We start from the raw sequence: 19,655 nt of genomic DNA, 5'->3' as shown, positions 1-19,655 counted from the left end.
AAACAGCTGACCTGAACAAGGGGGAGCTCGTGGACTCTAGTATGATAGCTGGAAATCAGCAAAGGACAGTCCCAGACCCCCTGAACATGGGTGTTAGTTAGGAGGACTGGGCAGTCTATGGGGCCTCTGGTAATGGATCAGTACTTATCCCTAATATATGAATGGACTTGGGGAGCCCATTCCCCATAGAGGGTTACTCTTTCACCCTAGACACATGCAGGAGGGCCTGGGTCCTGCTCCAAATGATATTTCAGACTTTGAAGACTCTCCATGGAAGGCCTCACCCTCCCTGGGGAGGAGAAAGGGGATGGGATGGGGGTTGGTGGGGGGAACAGGGGAACAGGGAAGGATGGGAGGGTTTGGGAACTGGGATTGATATGTAAAACAAGCTTGTTTCAAATTTAAAATAAAAAAATTATTATGAACAAGCCTAAGTTAAGGCTGAGCTTTCTTAGTTAATAGGCTTCTGTGTCTTTTTTTTTTTTTTTTTTTTTTGAGCTGGCAGCCCAAAGAAAAATTTGCACAAAACAAAACACAAAACCCACTTCTCAATTTTCTGTACATATGAAAAATTAAAAAGACATACATAATAATCAGAGTATCTATAGATTTCAATATTAATTTAACACATTTGCAATGAGATACACATTATTTTAAAATTTATTATTCACTAAAAAAAGAAAAACACTTATGTAGGAAGTCCCTTAGAAAATCCAACCAACTTTGTATTATTTTATATAAAAAAATCTAACTGCAATAATAAACAGGGAAGTAAAATCCAGTAAGTATGTAGTCCATGGAATTGTTTTCAAGTATGCACTCCGATAACGAATCCTACTTCATTTGCAAAACAAAAAGCTCAAATGCAATGTTGCTGTAGTCATCAAAAGGATAAGGACAAAATGCTCTTCTATCTCAAACCAGGCTTTGGGAGACAGCTTTTCAACATAATGAAGTCATAAACCTAAAAATAAAATACCCAAACACTTCTATTTAGTCCATAAGTACTTTGAAGAATTTGTAGCAAGTACAGTCTATGGAGTGATCAGCAGCAACAGGAAGAGTGTCAATTATTCCTTCCAGAACCGATAAAACCCCAATGCTATTGCCAAGCAAGTGAACACTGAGGCTGTGGAAAGAAAGAAGCTAGTTACAAGTTATAGTTTAATTTCGGGTGGTAAAATAATAATTAAATGAACAGAAACAAAGAAAATCAAATTTATATCCTATGTTCTTTATTCCCTAGAAAACTAAACTAGAGATAAAAAGGCACTTGTTAGGCAAGACTTACATCAATAGCTTCCTGTATTTTAGAGAGTCGAAATGAAAATAATTTAAAAATATAGGTGTCATGTCAGCAAATGTAAGCAGTACTTCACAGTTACTAGCATTATGTCTTAGGGTTTCTATTACAGTAATAAACAACATACTTAAAGCAGCTTGGGAAGGAAAGGGTTTATTTTATCTTACACTCTCAGGTAAAATAATCCCTTCACTGAGGGAAGTCAGGATGGGAACTCAAGGCAAGAACCTGGAGACAGGAACTCAAGCAGAAACCACCTTATTTACTAGCATACTCAGCCCGTGTTTAGCCTGTCCAGAGGCCAGTGGCATTACCACAGTGGGCTAAGTCCTCCCACATCAATCATTAATCAAGAAAACTCCCCAAAGGCTTGCCTACATACAGGCTGACCTTATGGAGACATTTTTTCAGTTGAGGTTTCTGGGCACAGATGGCATGTGCCTATATTTCCAGATACTTGGGAGGCAATTTGAAAGCCAAATCCTACCATGCCTGGTATTTGTGTATCTTCAATAAATGGGACCTTATTGTTTTATTAGCAACATCTCAGGTATTCTAGGACAAATAGATCCATTCATGCCATATCTTCCTACTTATTTAAAAATATGTAATTGTGGCTTCCTAAAATGCTTACCAATAACAGTGTAAAAATATATTTAAAGGAGGAGGAAGGAGAAAATGCCTTAGTATTATTGGTTCTAAATCTCAGTCAAAAAAAGAAAGGGTGACTTAGTAAAGTCTTTATTACTTATTTATTTTTATGTATATGTGTATTTTACATGTATGTTTGTGAACCATGTATGTGCTTTGTGCCTGTGCAGGCCAGAAAAGGGTACTGGATCCCTGGAACCGGAATTACAGATGGCTGTGAGCTGACATGTGGGTGCTGGTAATCCTTTAAAAGAACAAACAGTGCCCCTAACCACTGAGCCTTCTCTCCAGGCCCAGGAAAATCTTTTTTAAAACAATTGCTAATTTGCTATTTCTTTTGCTACTACTAAGTCTATTAGATTTGCCTTGTAGATCTAAAGTGCTGAAGGAAAACTTTTTGGAAAATGTCACCATTTCAACTTGGAGGGTAACTACGTATTTTTGTTAACCTATGTTTGTTTTTAACTGTGGTATTCTTTTTTTCTTTCTCTTTTGGTTTTTCAAGACAGGGTTTCTGTGTATTGCTTTGAAGCCTGTCCTGGAACTTGCACTGTAGACCAGGCTGGCCTTGAACTCATAGAGATCCTCCTTCCTCTGCCTCCCTAGGACTAGGATTAAAGGCATGTGCCACCAACACCCAGCTCAACTATGATATTTTAAGTAAATATTCAGAGAATATTAACTAGAATTTGAAACCATCCCTTTGTTGTTTGAGGACTGATTTTAGAAGAGAATGAATATTACAAATGGCTGTTTGTAATTTCCCTTACCATTACAGTTAAGTTCAAGTTCTACAGACTTTTCTAGAGTAGGGGTTTTCAAAGCCTAGCTTTAGAATTACTTTTTAATCTGAATTTTAAGTAGGAATTTAATGTTACAAGATAAAAAACAGAGTCTTCATAGTTTAGAAAGGAGGCTATGTATCAGTTGAGGGCTGACTCCATCTTCTAACTTTCCATATCACCACAAAACAGTAGCTGGCTAGAAAACTACTTTGGTCAGGATTTTTTTTTTTTTTTTTTTTTTTTTTTTTTTTTTTTACAGTATTTTGTTAATACACACATTTAAAATAGGTGTAACTCTGACTCCAAATTTTCAAATGTACATAGCAACAAGGTGTGTGTCCTTATAAAAGTATGCACGTAACAGCCTGTATCTACTTTAGTGATCTTTCTAACACCATTCAAATCTTTACAATAAAGTGAATTTTTTTATTGTAGAATTTACCCAATTACTTTTACCATTTTGTTTTTGGGTTTATTTTCTTGATAGCCAGACACCTTTTTCTCTAAATGAACTGCCTAGTTGCCTGACAAACATCAATCCTGAACCTTTGTTAAGCAAAACAGGATATCAAGAAATATAGTATTTTAGCTTCTTTTTTTCCCTCTGTCCTGGCATGGTTATCCTGACAGGTAGGAACCAACAGATCCAAAAATTCACTGTCAGAAATTCCTTTCTCTGACAGACTTACCTGCAAGATAGCGAATTGTTTCAAGTTTGTTGGACTCCATCAGTGTTTTTAAGGAAGCAATTTCAGTGTCAATTTTATTACTGGTCTCTGAAATAATACTTTTGGTTTGGGTATCCTGTAGCAAATCAGAATAAACAGAATTATTATTTTTGTTCCTATGAATTATGAATAAAATCATTTATATTAAAACCTTTAATTGTATGCTAATAGTTCATTTAAAAAAGTCTTAATAGTAAGTGACAAAACATTCCTCTAATTTCATACCTGGAGATAATTTTTGAATTATTCAATACTGGGCATAGTCTACTAAAAAGATCCTATGATATCTGAGATCTAAAGATATATGATAAACTAAGAAGTAAACATTTTAGTTCCAGACCTATCATTTAAAAGTCACTGGAATATTATTAACACTTTAAACTTAAAGACCTATTTTAAATATATTTTGCCAAAAAAGATCATCCAATTTTATAATATGGATGTAAAAGGAATTGCCTTATGCCTAGTGAGTAACTTTACATATATAGGGGACAAAGCTCAGAAATTAGCTGAGAGATAATTAGCTCATTTCCTTAATTATCTACTTTCTTTGGCCAAGAAGTATAAGAAAATGGATTCTTCAAAGAACACAGGCATTCTTTCCTTTTACTAAATTCTGAGCAAGAGGGGCTGGAGAGATGGCTCAGTGGTTAAGAGCACTGGCTGCTCTTGCAAAGGACCCAACTTCAATTCCCAGAACCCACATGGTAGCTCAAAATTATCTGTAATCCACCTCAAAGTGAGCTGACACCCTCATACAAGCATAAATGTAGGCAAAACACCAATGCACATAAAATAACATTTTTTAAAAAAGGCTTGTTTGAAAAAAAAGGGAAACTAAGAAATAGAAAATTCTTAAACTCAAGATTATTTGTTTAAAAAATTCTGAGCAAGAGAACTTTATAAGGATGAAGCTAAATCAGAAAGCTAGAGTTTACTTATTACTTTACGATTATATTACAGGATTATTGAGAATGTAACAGGACCTTTAAGTGCAGGGTTTAGAGCCTGGGTTCTTTATTTGAGACAGGAGAGTACATAGTAGCTCAGCCTGGCTTAAAACTCATGGCAGTCCTGACTTCTGGGGTTACATAGGACATTTGGATTAGAATCTGTGTTCTTTTTAGAAAATCATTTATTTTTATTTCATGTGCATTGGTGTTTTGCTTGCATGTATGTCTGTGTGAGGGTATCAGATCCCCTCAAACTGGAGTTAAAGATAGTTGTGAGGTGCCATGTGGGTGCTTGGAATTGAACTTGGGTTCTCTGGAAGGGAAGCCAGTGCTTTTAAGTGCTGGGGCATCTCTCCAGTCCCTAGAATCTGTGTGCTTATCTCAACTCTATCAACTATTGGTTATGTGATTTTAACCTTTTTTTTTTTGGTCATTTTCCAAACTGCTAAAGTAGAAATAATACTAATTACAGAGGCTGACCTGACCTGAAGATTAAATTCATTAACAAACACAAGTGCACGTAATAAATATTAAATATTTAGTATGATTTAATAATTTTAAAAATGTTTATTTAAATCTAGGCTTTGCTTAATATTGAATTTTTGTTTTTTTTTAATAAAAGTAACTACTGTTTCTATAAAAATAAGTTTTCATAAGTATGTCATGAAAAAGTAAATTATTTTTTGGGGGAGGGGTGCTATTTTCTTTTTCTTTTCTTTTTTTAATTGAAACTTTTTTTTTAATTATAAATTGTTTTGAGGGGTGTTATTTTCAAGACAGAATCTCACTGTGTAGCTCTGGTTGACTTTGAACTCAAGAGATCCATCTCTGCCTCCCAAAGTGCTGAGATTAAAAGCATGTGCTATCATGCTCAATCCTTAACTCATTTTTTTTAGAGATTTGTTTTATTTTAAATTTTGTGTGTGTGTGTGTGTGTGTGCTGGAGGCATCAGGCATGTGATCCCCCGGAACAGGAGTATGGTGGTTGTGAGCTGCTTGATGGAGTGCTGGGAACCAGATTCTAGTCCTCTGTGAGTGTAGTATGTTCACTCATCTCTCTAGCCCTGGGAAGCTTTCATTCTTACTCTAAGATTGCAGCTCATGTAACCCCACTTCCAAGGGGCAGCTTTCCCTAGAGTGCTGGCAAATATAACAGCTGTGATGACATCAGAGTCTACAGGCTAGGTATTTAAAGTCCAAGCTTACAGACTGATGCATATAAAAGTGGTCATACAAGCAAGGAACATGAAACAAGAGGAAGAGAGACTTCTACATATTAACCTTACCTTTTTGGTAAATTCATTGGTTGCTTCCATAAGTTGCTTTTCTTGATCTGTGAACTAAAGGATATGAAGCCAGAAAGTTAACAGAAATAAAAGGGGCAGCAAGATCACTCAGTGGAGAAAGACACTGGCCACCCAAGCCTCAACCTGAGTCGGACCCCTGAAACCCACAAGTAGGAGAAGGACAGAACTTACTCTGTGAAGGTGTCTCCCCTCCTTACATGTGTTACAACAACAACAGCAATGAAAAGAGATTATAAGTAATTTAAAAAGGAATAAATAACAAAAATTTCCTCTAAGAGCACATTACTGGAGGGTCTGGGAAAATGGCTCAGCCGTTAAGAGGACTTGCTGCTTTTCCTGAGGACCTCAGTTTGATTTCTGGCACCCACATCATGCAGCTCATGACAGTATACAATACCAGCTCCAAGGGACCTGACCCTTTTGGCCTACTAGGGCATCTGCACTCACATGTAGATAGCCACCACACATGGACACACAACATATATACTTGAAAAAAAAAAAAAAAGGACATTACTGGGGCTGGTGAGATGGTAGCTCAGTAGCTAAGGCACCTGCTGCCAAGCTTGAATATCTGAGTTCTATCCCTAGGACCTACATGGACCTAACTCCTATAAATCACTCCTTTAACCTTTACCAGTATGTGCACACAAATGCACATATACAAAAAAATGAATGTAATTAATTGTTTTAAAAAACACATTACCATGTCTGTTACTCTGCTCCTTTCCAGGTTGATGTCCAACTTATTATCAGCTCTGATTCGACTGCTTTCATGCTTTAAAGAAAATCAGTATTTTTAAAAATGATCTTGTAGTGGGTATTTGTTCTGAAATAAGTGGAATAAATTTCACTTACGGTCAGCTGCTGCTTAACTTGATCTAATTCAATTTTCATTTTCTAGGTGTAAAAGAGGTAACAATTAGCATCAATCTAAAAGTCCCTAGAATTACTTGAAAAGTTTAAAAACTTAGATTAGCAAAAGTATATCTCTGGGTTTTTAATACAGAATTATGATTTTAAAAAGTAAACAACTAACATACCACTGTACTCATTAAATATATATTAGGTAGAAAAATTAGTTTTGGTGTTTAGATTCTATCTCTAAAATGATTTGTTTATTTAAATTTAAAAATATTTAAGCTAGGGCTGGAGACAAAGCTCAGTGGTCCAGACTGCTTGCTTCTAGTCCAGGACCTGAACTTGATTCCCAATGCCTTCATCTGGTATCTCACTAGCTGTCTGTAACTCCAGTTTCAGGGGATTTGATACCCTCTCTGACCTCTATAGGTACCACAAAGTACCTTTACAGCCTTCCTCCTCTTCCATCCCAAAGTGCCCCCCCAATTAATCTTTAACTTTAAGCTAATGAAGAACTTATTTCTGATTTAACTACAAAGAAACATTTTGGGAGTCTGCAGAGATGGCTCAGTGGTTAAGAGTGTTTACTGCTTTTCTAGGGGGCCTGAGTTCAGTTTCTATTAATCATGTCCAATTGCTCACAACTGCCTGTTAAAATCCAACTCCACAGGGTCTGTTGCCCTCTTCTGGCACCCATACCCATATACCCATAGCCACTTACATATAAACAGAACTTTAAAGTAATAAATATTTTAAATATATTTTTTCTCATAGTGACAAAGACAACATTAAATAAAATGGAGACCATCACAGTACTTCCAGTTTTAAAGATAATATATATGACAAACTATATTAGAAAATTTATATTGTAGCTCAAATTTTTCTCCTATGTGATTTCACATAAACAACTTACAATACGTACTTAGTATGCAAGAAATTAGTTTACAGATAAAGATTAGGTAAGGCTAAAATAGTGAATTGTGTTTTGGTTTTTGTGACAGGATCTCACTTTGTAGTTCTAGCTGGCTTGGAATGTGCTATGTAGACCAAGCTGGCCTCAATCACACAGAGATCCATTTGCCTCTGCTTCCTAAGTGCATCACCAAACCCAGCTTTAAACAGTGACTAAAAATTTGTAATATACAATATTATTTGGTCTCACTATTTACTAAGTAGCATACTTGTGAGATTTATTACATTTTTATCATTAATACAAACTTAAAAATTCTATCACCTCATTCTCTGCTCTCAGATTTGCAAATTCACTTTTCTCTAGGATGACCATGTCTTTCCTGATGGAATCCAAATGAGCCATTAGCTGTTGGACTGTTATTTCCTAGAAAATAAAATAAAATAACCTAGTGATGTATGGAATGGTAGTATCCTTTTAATTTTGAATTGTTTTATGGAATTTTAAAAGAATGTGTCAACATCCTAACAGGTATAATTACTAGTTAAATAAAAAACACACATGATACCCACATATCTGAAATATCAAAATAACACAAGTGCCTATCTCCAAAAATTTTAAACGTGAAGCTGTAATCCATTATAAGTAGCCACATCTATTGTATGTGTGACTGTCCTACTGTCCGTGGAGTCTTCAGTCTTGGCAGACTTACAGTGGCTCTTTCTGAAAGGATCATATGGTATCCTTCATATCATCTTTATGCTTTCTTTTGTTCCAGAGTTGGGGTTAGGTTCCTGGATGCCAGAGTTATTTTTAACATCACAAGCCAGTAATTTTAAAAAGCCAAAATTTAAAAAACAACTAAACTTAATAATAGTAATAAAAAAGCCAAAAACCCACTACACTCCAAAAATAAATAAATAAAAAGTCAAAAGTTTCATAGTAACATTTTTACACTTATGCTACTTTTAATATGTAGGATTAAGTGGTTCTGGCAGCAGGAATATTCCTCAAATCATAGTTTTAATTCATGCTTGCATAAAAAGCAGACTTAAAATTTAATAGGAAGTTATTTTGTTGAAAATATTAATAGCTCCTTTGGCTAGATTACTTGAGGATAGATCAGAGCTTTGGGGTTATTAATGAAATGCTTGACTTTTTTCCCCCAGTTAATTACTCACCTGTGATGATCCTGAAATAAGATAAGCTAAAATAATGCAAAATTGAAAGGCAAGTTAAATATAAGAGATCTGTGTTTCAATTTCTAATTAAGGATTGTAGTATTTTTAAGAGCTTTTGATTTTCTGTAACCCTTAAAAATAATTAAATTCCATGAAGTAGATTATAATTTTATGTAAGAAGTCCCAATTTTTTCAAGATAGGGTTTTTCTGTGTAACAGCCCTAGCTGTCCCAGGCTGGCCTCAAAGTGCTGGGATTAAAATAAATCCTAATTTTTACATCTGTGTTTTGAAATAACCACCTGAAGAAAAAAGAGACTAAATGTGGAAAAACTAAAATAAACATAAAAATAAAACAGATTTTTAAACAGTTCAATATCTTACTGATTTTTATCAATTATCATCAAAATATGGAAAGTCTTAAAAATTACTCAACTCATGCATAGGTTAGCAAAATGGCTCAGTGGGTAAGCATGTGCACTGCCAGATTTATAACCCAAGTTTAATCCCTGGGATTCAAATGGTGGAAGGAGAACCAACTCCTACAAGCTAACCTCCATGCCTGTGCCTCCACCTCCAATAAATAATGCTTAAAAGATTTTCTTTTCCTAAGATAGAGGTTCTTTTGTAGTCCTGGCTGTCCTGGAACTCACTCTGTAGACCAGGCTGGCGTTGAGCTCAGAGATCCGCCTGCTTCTGCCTTGTGAGTGCTGGGATTAAATGTGTATGCCATCACCACTTAAATAAATAAATAAGTAAGTAAGTAAATAAATAAATATATTTACATATTCAGTCAGATTTTAACATTTTAGCTAGGTAATTTAGAAAGTCTTTTCTAGACATGTTTGTCCCTTCTAGCTTTCAAAGTCTGTGAAGATTAACCATGCACACATAAAAACAGTAAATGTGTCATATAGAAAGGCTAGCCCTTCTACTTTGGAGGGTTTTCCAGGGGAAAAAGTTGTTTCATTAAAGTCTACCACCATCTCATGATTGAAATACTACATTTATCTTGAACAAGGGAAGATGACTACATTCTGGTCTTGGTATCACTGTACTCTTGTTAGGGACACTCCAATTCTAACGTTTCTAGACAGATTCTGTGAAAGGCCTTTCAAATTCTTCCTTTCCTCCTTCCTTGGAAAAGATTACCTAATGAAAGTACCAGGGTGATTAAAAAAAATGAACATATTACCTGTTGAGCTTTAGTCACCATCTCCTTATAGATAGTATCCAGGCTGACATTTGATAATTTACTTAGTACTGATACAACTGTCTGTGCTTGTGTCTTGTCAAATCCTGTATACAACAAGTAAATCTAAATGTTAAAACCATGTACATCACTAGCAGAAGAGACAGCTAAAACGCTTTCAACATTTCAACTATTATATTTAAGACAGTTACAATGAAATATACAAGACAATGCTACAAAAAGTACTCTGTAATTCCTAATGTAACTACATCTACAACATAATTGAACAATTCTAGTCTTTTTAGATAGTGATTATATAATTGGCAATACAGTGGTGTTATTTTCATTTGTACTTCAATTCGTACTTGATAGTGAAATTAAGCACCTCCATGTACGTTTTTGTTATTTTTCTGTGTACTGCTTTTTTACATAGCCTTTGCCTATTTTTCTATAGAATTACTAACCTTTTATTTATTCCTAAGAACTTTTTATCATTTAGGGCTATCTAGAATTTCAGTAAGTAGATTTAGTATTTTTGAATACCATTCTGCAATGTCAATCAGCTATTTACTTGTAATATATTTCCATATCTGGAAATATTTTTTTCTTCAAAATTTATACTTCCATCCAGAATTTAGTATTAGTCTTTAAAAGTTTTTGTTGATGTTATTGTTGCTATTGTTTTTACTTCACCAGAATTACTTTTGTGCATGTAATTTTATATAATGCTTTTTTAACAATATATCTTTCCCCAACAATACAATTTTAAGTGATTATAAAACATTGTAGTGTATGGTGGGTACTTCTGTTTCAAAAATCCTTCTTAATTGTTGGTAACAGTGCTATGGTCTTGACTTGGAAATTTATTACATGATTGCTACTATTTTTCTTCTTTCAAGAACTTGTTTCTCACCGTTAGTTTCTAAGTCCTTCACCAACGCATGGGTATCAAAAGTTAATTTTCTTTGTTCTAAAGGTGTTATGTCCACTGGCCTCCTATCATAACTTGTCTTTGTTGTGGTGGTCAAGAACCCTGAAAAGGGAAGACAGTGAGTGTTATCTTGTAATAATTAACAGTGGTATTACACATTGGCTTCTGAAAAGCTCTCCTCTTCTAAATACAATTCTAGCTTCTTAATTAGGAGTCCTGTAATCTCACTCAAATTAACCGACTCTTGTGAACCCTCTTCATCTGAAAGTCTCTGATACTATCCTGTACACAGCAAGCATTCAGCATGTTTCCTTTTCTTCTTTTATCATTTGAAATGTTTTAAGATTTGGTCTAAATACTGACTTAACATATATTTACTGCTTTGGATGTCACGACCTCTAATTTCCAGAAAGCAGATTCTGCCCCACTTCTTCAATGCCCAGAGTTTCTTACAGAGAGCTATAAAACTTTTCTATGTATATGTTCTTACCTAATGTAACTTTTGTTTTCTTATGTACCCATATCATTTATTTCCTACAGTTTTCAGCTCTAATACAATGAACATGTTAGCTGTTTTCTTTCTGACCCAGACTACAAGCCCTATGAGGCTGTGGCTGCATATGTATGTATGTATGTATGTATGTATGTATGTATGTATGTATGTATGTATGTATGTTACTGTCTCTTCAGGACCCATAAGGGCACTTGTGTAACAGTTACATCCAAGACTGGAACATTCTATCTTTCAGGGAAGCTCCTTAAGCAGGAAGGTATATAACTCAAAACAGCTTTAGGAAGTAACTGAAACTGACCAGATTCACTAGACCACCCTTCCTGGCCAGAGTAAGCTATACAAGTGGAGAGTCCCTCTTGGATGGAAGGAAGCTGCATACATGATTCTAGGAGAAACCAAAGCCAAGAAGATTCAAACAAACTGAACCGAAAGAGGACCACTAGAGGAGAAAGGCTACAAAGACAACTCAGACCAGAACAGCTGCCCCAAAGAAGCAGAAACTAGCTGAGCTGCCTGGAGGATGTTTAGATCAAGACACCTAGAAAGGACATTCTTCAACCTTTTGAGCTGCCTTCAGGCTGTTCAGTGTGCTCCAAGTTCAGAGCTTTGTCAGCTGCCACCCAGGCTGTGGGGACAGCTCCTGATACAGCTGTCTGAGTAATTTTTGTTCCTGTAAGTAACCACAATGAAACTCATGGTTCACCAAGTTGGACTTTGGTATTCTCTGTACTTTGGTCTGTAATGGGCTTCCAACCTGGGGTGAGTAGATACATGTTGTGTCTCCCAGGAAAAGTTTTGTCATTCAACAGCACTTTGATACACAGGTGAGTCACAATCAATGAATTTGATTTTAAGTCCTGAAGCATTTACTGGTTAGTATAGGAGCCCATTCATTTGTGAAGTCTAATGGTCCTGCTTCATTAAATTCCCAAAACTTAACTCAGACACTGTATAGTCTTTTTCTCCATTACTGATTAATTTTAGTATTAAGTATTTCCTCTGAGGATGAATTCTGCACATATAAAACTATTATGATACATTAAGATAATAACTGTCAGTGTAGTAGTCAAATACAAGGTATTATACCAGATAACTTACATGCTGCCAAGACAAGGTAGTAGTATAAATCACATTTTAAAACAAACAAACAAACAAACAAATAAATAAAAACTTACTAGAGCTGGATATGGTACCTCATGCTGGATATGGTGATTCTGGCACTCAGGAGCCTGAGGCAGGAAGATCATGAATTTGATGCTAACCTGGGCTATAAACTGAAACCAGACCAGGCTAGACCAAACCATACTAAGCATAGGAAAGGCAAAGGAATTTGCTTTAGGTTATTCAGACCCAATGGCAGGTAATGGGATTCTGATTTGGGTTCTTTTGATTACAAATCTCACATTCTTTTTATCACCTTGTGTTGTCTGTCTCCTATTTATACAAAGGTACCTATTTATCTAGGTACTGAAATGACAGCTTCCATTTCAGGCATTACTTTATGCTAGTAATTTATAGGGCATATGTGATTTCTTCTTGAATATCTTCATAGTCAACAAATGTAGACTAAGCACTATGTCATGTACTAGGCACAGGGCAAAATATACTGAAGCCAGACACTCCTGATGCCTTCACTGATTTTATGGACTAGAAGGAAGTAAACAGGTGTTATTAAAAAAAAATATATCAAAGCCTCACCTCTGAATTCCATTTAACAAAAGAGATAAAAGAAACAGCTGGAAAGGTGTTTAACAAAGGAGATAAAAGAAACAGCTGGAAAGGTGGAACCATGCTTTAAAATAAACTAGCATAGTCAGCCTTCTTTTGGCTGGGTGTCATCTAGAAAAGGTTTTTAAAAAATGTGCTTTTGTGTGTCACACCCAAAGTAGAAGAGAAAAAATAAAAATCAGAACTATAGATTTCGGTAGTTTATCTATACAGCTGCAGCAGGAGTAATGACTTGGTACCCTAAATTACCATTTTCTCATTAGAAGTTCATTCTAGTTTAGAAAAGAATCAGGAATACTTACATAACATTCTAATGTTTTCATGCTTATTACCAAATTCTTAAAATTCTCATTTTATTGATGGAGAAAAGTGATGCTCAGAGGCAAGTATGATATGTCTTAGATCTTAGGTTTCATTAGTTAAACTGGTATAGTTCCTGATTTCAGTCAACAAATAATGAATGCTTCATCAGAAAATCAGTTCCTTGGGATTGCCAACAAATTTCTGTAAGGCACAGCCAATTGCACATCCTATTATGCACTCTGGCTCTTAGATATTAACTCTACATACATGCCATCTGCTTGCTTTTCCTTCTTGGAGCCTTTGCCCAGTCTGTGTTCTGAAAGCTCTCATTTGCCTGTTCCTAGTCATTCTTCAGAGCTCTGCACAAATGTCTCTTCTGATGGGAAGTGTGCAAAGATTCCTGAGATCAGATCTCTCCTAATGGGATTTTTTAAGTACCTTGTAATATTCTAACACCATTCAAAATTTTCATATTTGCATAACTATTAATTTGTAAGTTCCCCTTTAGATTAGGCATTAGTCAACTGCTGCCATCAGGCTACCAATACCCAGTCTTCAAAGTTGTTTCCATAAATAAAATGTTATTGGGATTATTATCTTTGGCTGCTTTCACGCTTCAATAACAGAGACGTTGTATTCAACCATATAGCCCACACAGCCTAAAATATTTACTGTAGCGCCCGCGCTATGATCTGTTACTCGAATCGGGCAAAAGCCTAGAGATTGAAATAAAGACAAGACAGTGGGTCATTCGTTCAATGGCAATGTTGGAATGCCAAATGCCGAATACCGTTTATTGAGGGGAAAGAATGGGCTTAAATACTGACTCACAGCACAGTGGAAAAATTACAGGAACTTTAGGCTTAGCTCCTCCCCACAAGGTGTGTGTTGTCATGAGGTGTGTGTTATCAAAATGGGAAGAGTGCCAACAACAGCCTTGGGGCAAGGAGTTCCAGCCCATAGGTTCAGGCTTGCTCAAGGTACCTCGGGGTCCTACAATTTACCATTCACCCCTTTTACAGAAAGTTTACTAACCACTTTGAGAATAAGTGCTGTGGAATAATCTTCTTGTACACTGTAAAGATTTGCCAGGCAGTAAGTATAGGGCAGGGCAACCAAACTAAGGATGATGGGAAGAAGGGAGGAGTCAGGAGATGCCAGCCAGATACAGAGGGAGCAGGAGATGAACATACCATGTTGATAAAGGTACTGCCATGTGGCAGAGCATAAATAAGCAATATGGGTTAACTTAAAATGTAAGAGCTAGTTAGAAATAAGTCTGAGTTATTGGCTGAGCATTTATAAGTAATACTAAGCCTCCGAGTAATTTGGGAACAGGTAGGTACTTGGCAACAGGCATGCAGGAGAGAAATGTCTGTTTACAAGTAGGGGGTACATTTGTTCTTGGTGTCTATTGAGTTCCCAGTACCCATAGTTTTAGGTGCTCTAAAGGATACATGTTGGATGAAAGAGACCATGTTTGGCATTGTATATACAATGGTGAATTGATGTTTTGGGGTCAGAGACTTGTTCACATTTGCCTCAGACTGCTGAGTGCTGCAGGATATTTGATCACACTGTGAACCTTGAGATTGAGTTATTTACTGGAAAAACTGTTTCTAGTTGTAGTATGTATGGCTTAGCCCTAGCACACACCTTTAATCCAGTGCTTTCTGCTTGAATATTGTAAACAGGGTTAAATAAAGTGAACCATACATAGGTCAAGAGGTGAAGAAAGCTACCAATTGACAGGAATTGAACAGAGGATTATTAAGAACAAAAAGAGAGCTTGGCCGTGGTGGAGTACACCTTTAATCCCAGTACCCAGAAGGCAGAGACAGGTGGATCTCTGTGAGTTTGAGGCCATCCTGGTCCTGAGTGAGTTCCAAGACAGTATCCAAAGCTATAGAGAAACCCTGACTCAAAAAACAAACAACCCACAAAAAACCCAAAACAGAATAAGGGAGTCAGGATGATAGAGATGCACGGGAAGTAGAAGGGAAGGACATGGAGTTTGAGAAGGTTTTGTTTGAGATAGTACTAGAGAGAAGGCTCTGAGATACTGGCAGAGGAGGAAGGTCAGCTGGATGCTTTCTCTGCCTCTCTGAGCTAACAGGCTTTCACCCCAGCGTCTGGCTCCCAGGTCTTTATTGGTGAAATTGAACAATTGAGATTTCTGTTAGACAACAGCTGGGCTCAGAGGATCCCATTTCAGCCATCTGGGTAGAAGACTACAAGGTGTGTACTTCTGCTGGACTTTTAAGGTTGTGGTTTTTATGATGTGATTTCAAAATATATCCACGGGAGAAGAGAGAGACATTTGACCCTTTGTAGGAATAAAGACACTAGAGTTATAGGAAATCTTAAAGAGAAGTAAACCAGATAAATAAACGGAATGGGCAGGCAACACTGTCATTTCTACCTTGGGCTCTATTTATAATGGGGCTGAGTATAATGAAAAATATGTGGAATATTCCGTAAGACTTATTTTTATTATTTTTACTTATACCTATGTGTAAGTATATGATAGTAGTTCTCAAACTTCCTAATGCCGGGACCCTTTAATACAGTCGCTCTAGTTGTAGTGACCCCCCCCAACCATAAAATTATTTTCATTGACACTTTGTAAGTATAATTTTGCTACTGCTATGAATTGTAATGTGTAATCTGTGTTTTTCAATGTTCGGTCTTTGAAACCTAAAGGAGTCATGACCCAGAGGTCTACACGAATGTATGTCACTTTTGTGCATGCCTGTAGAGGCTACAAAAGAGTGCTGGAGGAGATGGTTGCGGAACATGCCTTTAATCCCAGTACTTGGGGGAGGGGAGATAGGTGGATCTCTGAGTTCAAGGCCAGACTGGACTATGGAGCAAGCTCCAGGACAGCCAGGGTGCTTACACAGAGAAGCACTGTCTCAAAACCAAACTAAACCAAAAAATCAAACAAATAAACTGGATTCTGGCCTAGAGAGATGGCTCAGGCTGTTAAGAGCACTGGCTGCTTTTCCAGAAGTGCTGAGTTCAATTCCCAGCAACCACATGGAGGCATATAGCCATCTTTAATGAGATCTGGTGCCCTCTTCTGGTATGCAAGCAGAACACAGCATACAAAATAAATAAATAAATCTTAAAAAACAACCCCCCCCCAAAAAAAAAAAAAAAAAAAAAAAAACAAAAAACCTGGATCCACTGGAGCTGGAGTTACAGGCAGTTAGAAGCACTGCCTGAGGTGGGTGCTGGGAATCAAACTCTGGTCCACCTTTCCAGCCCATTTATTTCTTATATGTGGCTTTGTCTTTGACATGGGTATTGATAGGATCTCTGGCAATAAGACTTTGAGTTGGTTATGTGTTTCAGTTCTCTTTGAAGGCAAAAACAGAACTGAATAGCCACTGAATGTTCCTAATAAGGTGTTATGATTACTGGCCTGACTATGCCATTAGCAATTTGATTCATAAGTACATTTGACATCTGTACAATAGATGTCAAATTTTATAGATACCCAAGTATCTATAAAAACCTTACATCTTTCTCTTCATTATTTTTAAAAACTCATCTTGTATGTTTACAGTGAGAAACTTAAACTAAGTTGAACATCAAGGATCTGATCTCTGACCTATCTTGTATTACATGTCTTTCTGCTAGAAAAAGCCAGTATTTACTTTTTAAAAAGCCATATAAAATAGAGTTCATTGATTCTAAGCTGCAAGTTTTATTAATTTACTGCCTGTTTTTTAGAACTGAATCACTTCAATGACATAATAGGTTAGTTTTTTATTTATTTGTATGTGGAGTATATTTGTGTATGGAGTATGCATGTGGGAGTGTGCATGTAACTGTGTGGGGAGGTCAGAGGACAACTTTTAGGAGTGTTCTCTTCTTCCATCCCCTAAGTCTCAGGCTAGAAATCTCATCATCATGCTTGGGTAGCAATATCTCTGCCTGCTGAGTTACTTTGGCTGGTCCTAGCTTGTTGTTTCTCTATAGGAATTCAAAAAAGAATACGCATTAAAGCATGTATTCTTACATTATAGCACACTGGCATGCTGTGTATTTAGGAGATCTACGGCAAATTAAATGAACTAACAGAAATGCCTGCTCTCTGTCCTTGGGGAATGACTCAATACTTCTAGTCATAAGGCTTGGGGATCTTAGAGGAAACATTTGCAATGTCTCTGATGTACTGCTAAGTGTAGAAATTAGTAACAAACAAAATAATGCTATACTTTGAAGAGAAAATTTAGACAAATCATACTTTCCTAATTTTTATTCCTTCATCATTTACTTTTGAAGAGTATTGGACTAAATTACTAAGGTCTTTCCATGGGATAAAGACCAGCTTTCAGATTTGCTTGGCTAGTGAAATTATTTATGTACAGTATGCAATAAATACCTGTTACACTGAACAGGGGCACAGACCATGCACTAATTTTAAGGGAGGACTTATTATTTACTTGAGTACCCAGGTTCAAGTAGAATAATTCAACAATTGTATTAAAATATTAACATTTACTTAGGGTGTTATATTTTCAAAATGATGTATTTTAAACTAATGTATATTTAATATACAAAGTATATTTCTAAAAGCACACAGGTAAATTGAGATTTGAGTTATTTCCTCAGGTTCAAAACAATGTATGAAGGTGCACATACCTAAGCACAGGTCAGAGTAGGCCTTTGGTAGGTATCTTGCTGTCATGCAGCTTTCATTGAACCTGGAATTGGCTGATGGCCACAGCAAGGGCCTTTTATAAGGAGGGTATTAGGGACTCAAATTCATGTTAGTAAGCTTGTGCAGTACACACTTTCACCAGTGAACCCATCTTGCCCTTGTTGAAAGTCCATCAGAATGTGTATGCATACTAACTACCTAAACATGTAACCAAAGACTTGTGAATAATCCTGGTGGTTAAACAACAGCCTTACAAGGGCAGCCGTGACTGCGAGCCAGTGGTGTAAATAAAATTAAGAACAGGTTAAAAACAAAACAGTAACAACAAAATGAGCCACACAAGAGGCAGGAGAGGTGTGTTTGAATACCGAATGGCTCAGTTTATCATAATAGATCCAGGAAGGACAGACGGAGGTGGTGGTTTGTTTTTTGTTTTGTTTTTCCTGCAGAATACCTTAAAGAATTAAAAAACTGAAAAACAGAAACAACAACAAAAAAGAAAAAAAAAAAAAAAAAAAGCAAGTCTTGGAAACGGTTCTCAGAATAAAGTAAGATATCCCCCAGGATATACAGACTAACAAAGGGGCCAAATATTTGGAAACACATAGGTTCAACTTAAAAATGCCTACTATGTGACTTTTAGAGGGCTGGAGAATTAAGGCGAGAATAAAGCAGCACTTGACCTGAAATGTGTGCTGCCTTCTACCACAACCCTGAGCTCCAAAATGGCTAAATAAGTAAATTTGAACAGGAAACTAAAAGAAATCAAGACACTCGTTCATTAACTTCATAAGATGGAACAGAAACCCTGAACCCCCACCTCGCCCCCTTACGCGGAAGCCCAAGTCTCTGAGGAAGGCAGCCTTCCACCCAGACCCCTTCCGATCAGCCTTCCCCCAGCAAGCCCCATCCCCAAGGGTGGCTTTGTGCCTGTGGGCGGGGCCTGGCAGGGGGTGTGTCACTCTCGAGTACCCCTGAGCAGACACGACCCGCCCGAATCGTCTCCCTGAGCGATTTCTTGTCTCACCTCTGAGCAGGGTGGGTGACAGACACCCGTGGGGAGTTGAAGTCCAGCGGGACCCACCGCCGTCAGGGCGTAGGAGCCGCCAAATCCAGCGGCTCTTCATATTCTCGGTGATCCGGGTCAGCAAGAGGAAACGGAAGGCGTGCTGAATAGCGCAGAGGCTTTCGGACAATGAAGTTCTCTCCCCATAAGGATGCTGGGAAATGTAGTTTGTTCTGTTTGTGAAACCCTGTATTTACGGGGTCTTCACCGTGAGTACGGGCCTCGTCCCAGGGCCAGACTTCTCCATAACGACTCAGAGCTTATCTCTTTAGCTCTTCATCCCTTCCCCAGCCCTTTCCGCCTTTACTGCTCCAAGAAACCGGGGTCTTGGAGACCCTTTGGGCGCCCATATACTGGCGATGAGTTAAGTGCCACAAGCTTTCCGAGACCAGTGTAGCCGCATAGCATCCTGGGACTCGCAGTCCTCGCTGCTGAGCATGAAGGCGCGTGGGTGTTGAGGGGGTGGGCGGGACTGCGTAGTAGTCTCATCCAAGAGACTTGTGGAAGTCCATCCCGCCCCTCATTTTTTGCAGTTTCCCGTCTTTCTGCTTGGCCCTCTGGTGCACTGGAGGACC

The 19,655-nt window shown here is 37.2% G+C and overlaps 1 protein-coding gene across 2 annotated transcripts; it reads right to left on the bottom strand.

Moving 5' to 3' along the window:
* Nucleotides 1-642: 642 nt before the first annotated feature.
* Nucleotides 643-19,169, bottom strand: Ccdc90b (coiled-coil domain containing 90B). Of its 2 annotated transcripts, XM_051192245.1 has the most exons (9): nt 19,042-19,169; nt 10,780-10,899; nt 9,870-9,973; nt 7,820-7,921; nt 6,583-6,624; nt 6,431-6,502; nt 5,707-5,760; nt 3,429-3,543; nt 643-1,129 (listed from the first exon to the last, which is right to left on the bottom strand). In XM_051192245.1, exons 1-9 carry the CDS (start codon nt 19,139-19,141, stop codon nt 1,071-1,073), a joined length of 768 nt encoding a protein of 255 aa, XP_051048202.1. In that variant the 5' UTR covers nt 19,142-19,169; the 3' UTR covers nt 643-1,070. The 2 variants fall into 2 exon arrangements, with proteins under 2 accessions (XP_051048202.1, XP_051048203.1); XM_051192246.1 differs by lacking the exon at nt 7,820-7,921.
* Between the last annotated feature and the right edge of the window lie 486 nt (nt 19,170-19,655).

This window comes from Phodopus roborovskii, unplaced genomic scaffold, assembly GCF_943737965.1.
Source record: "Phodopus roborovskii unplaced genomic scaffold, PHOROB, whole genome shotgun sequence".
In the NCBI taxonomy this organism is placed as follows: domain Eukaryota; kingdom Metazoa; phylum Chordata; class Mammalia; order Rodentia; family Cricetidae; genus Phodopus; species Phodopus roborovskii.
Note: the sequence above shows the minus strand (reverse complement) of the source record. Positions and strands in the feature narration are given on the sequence as shown.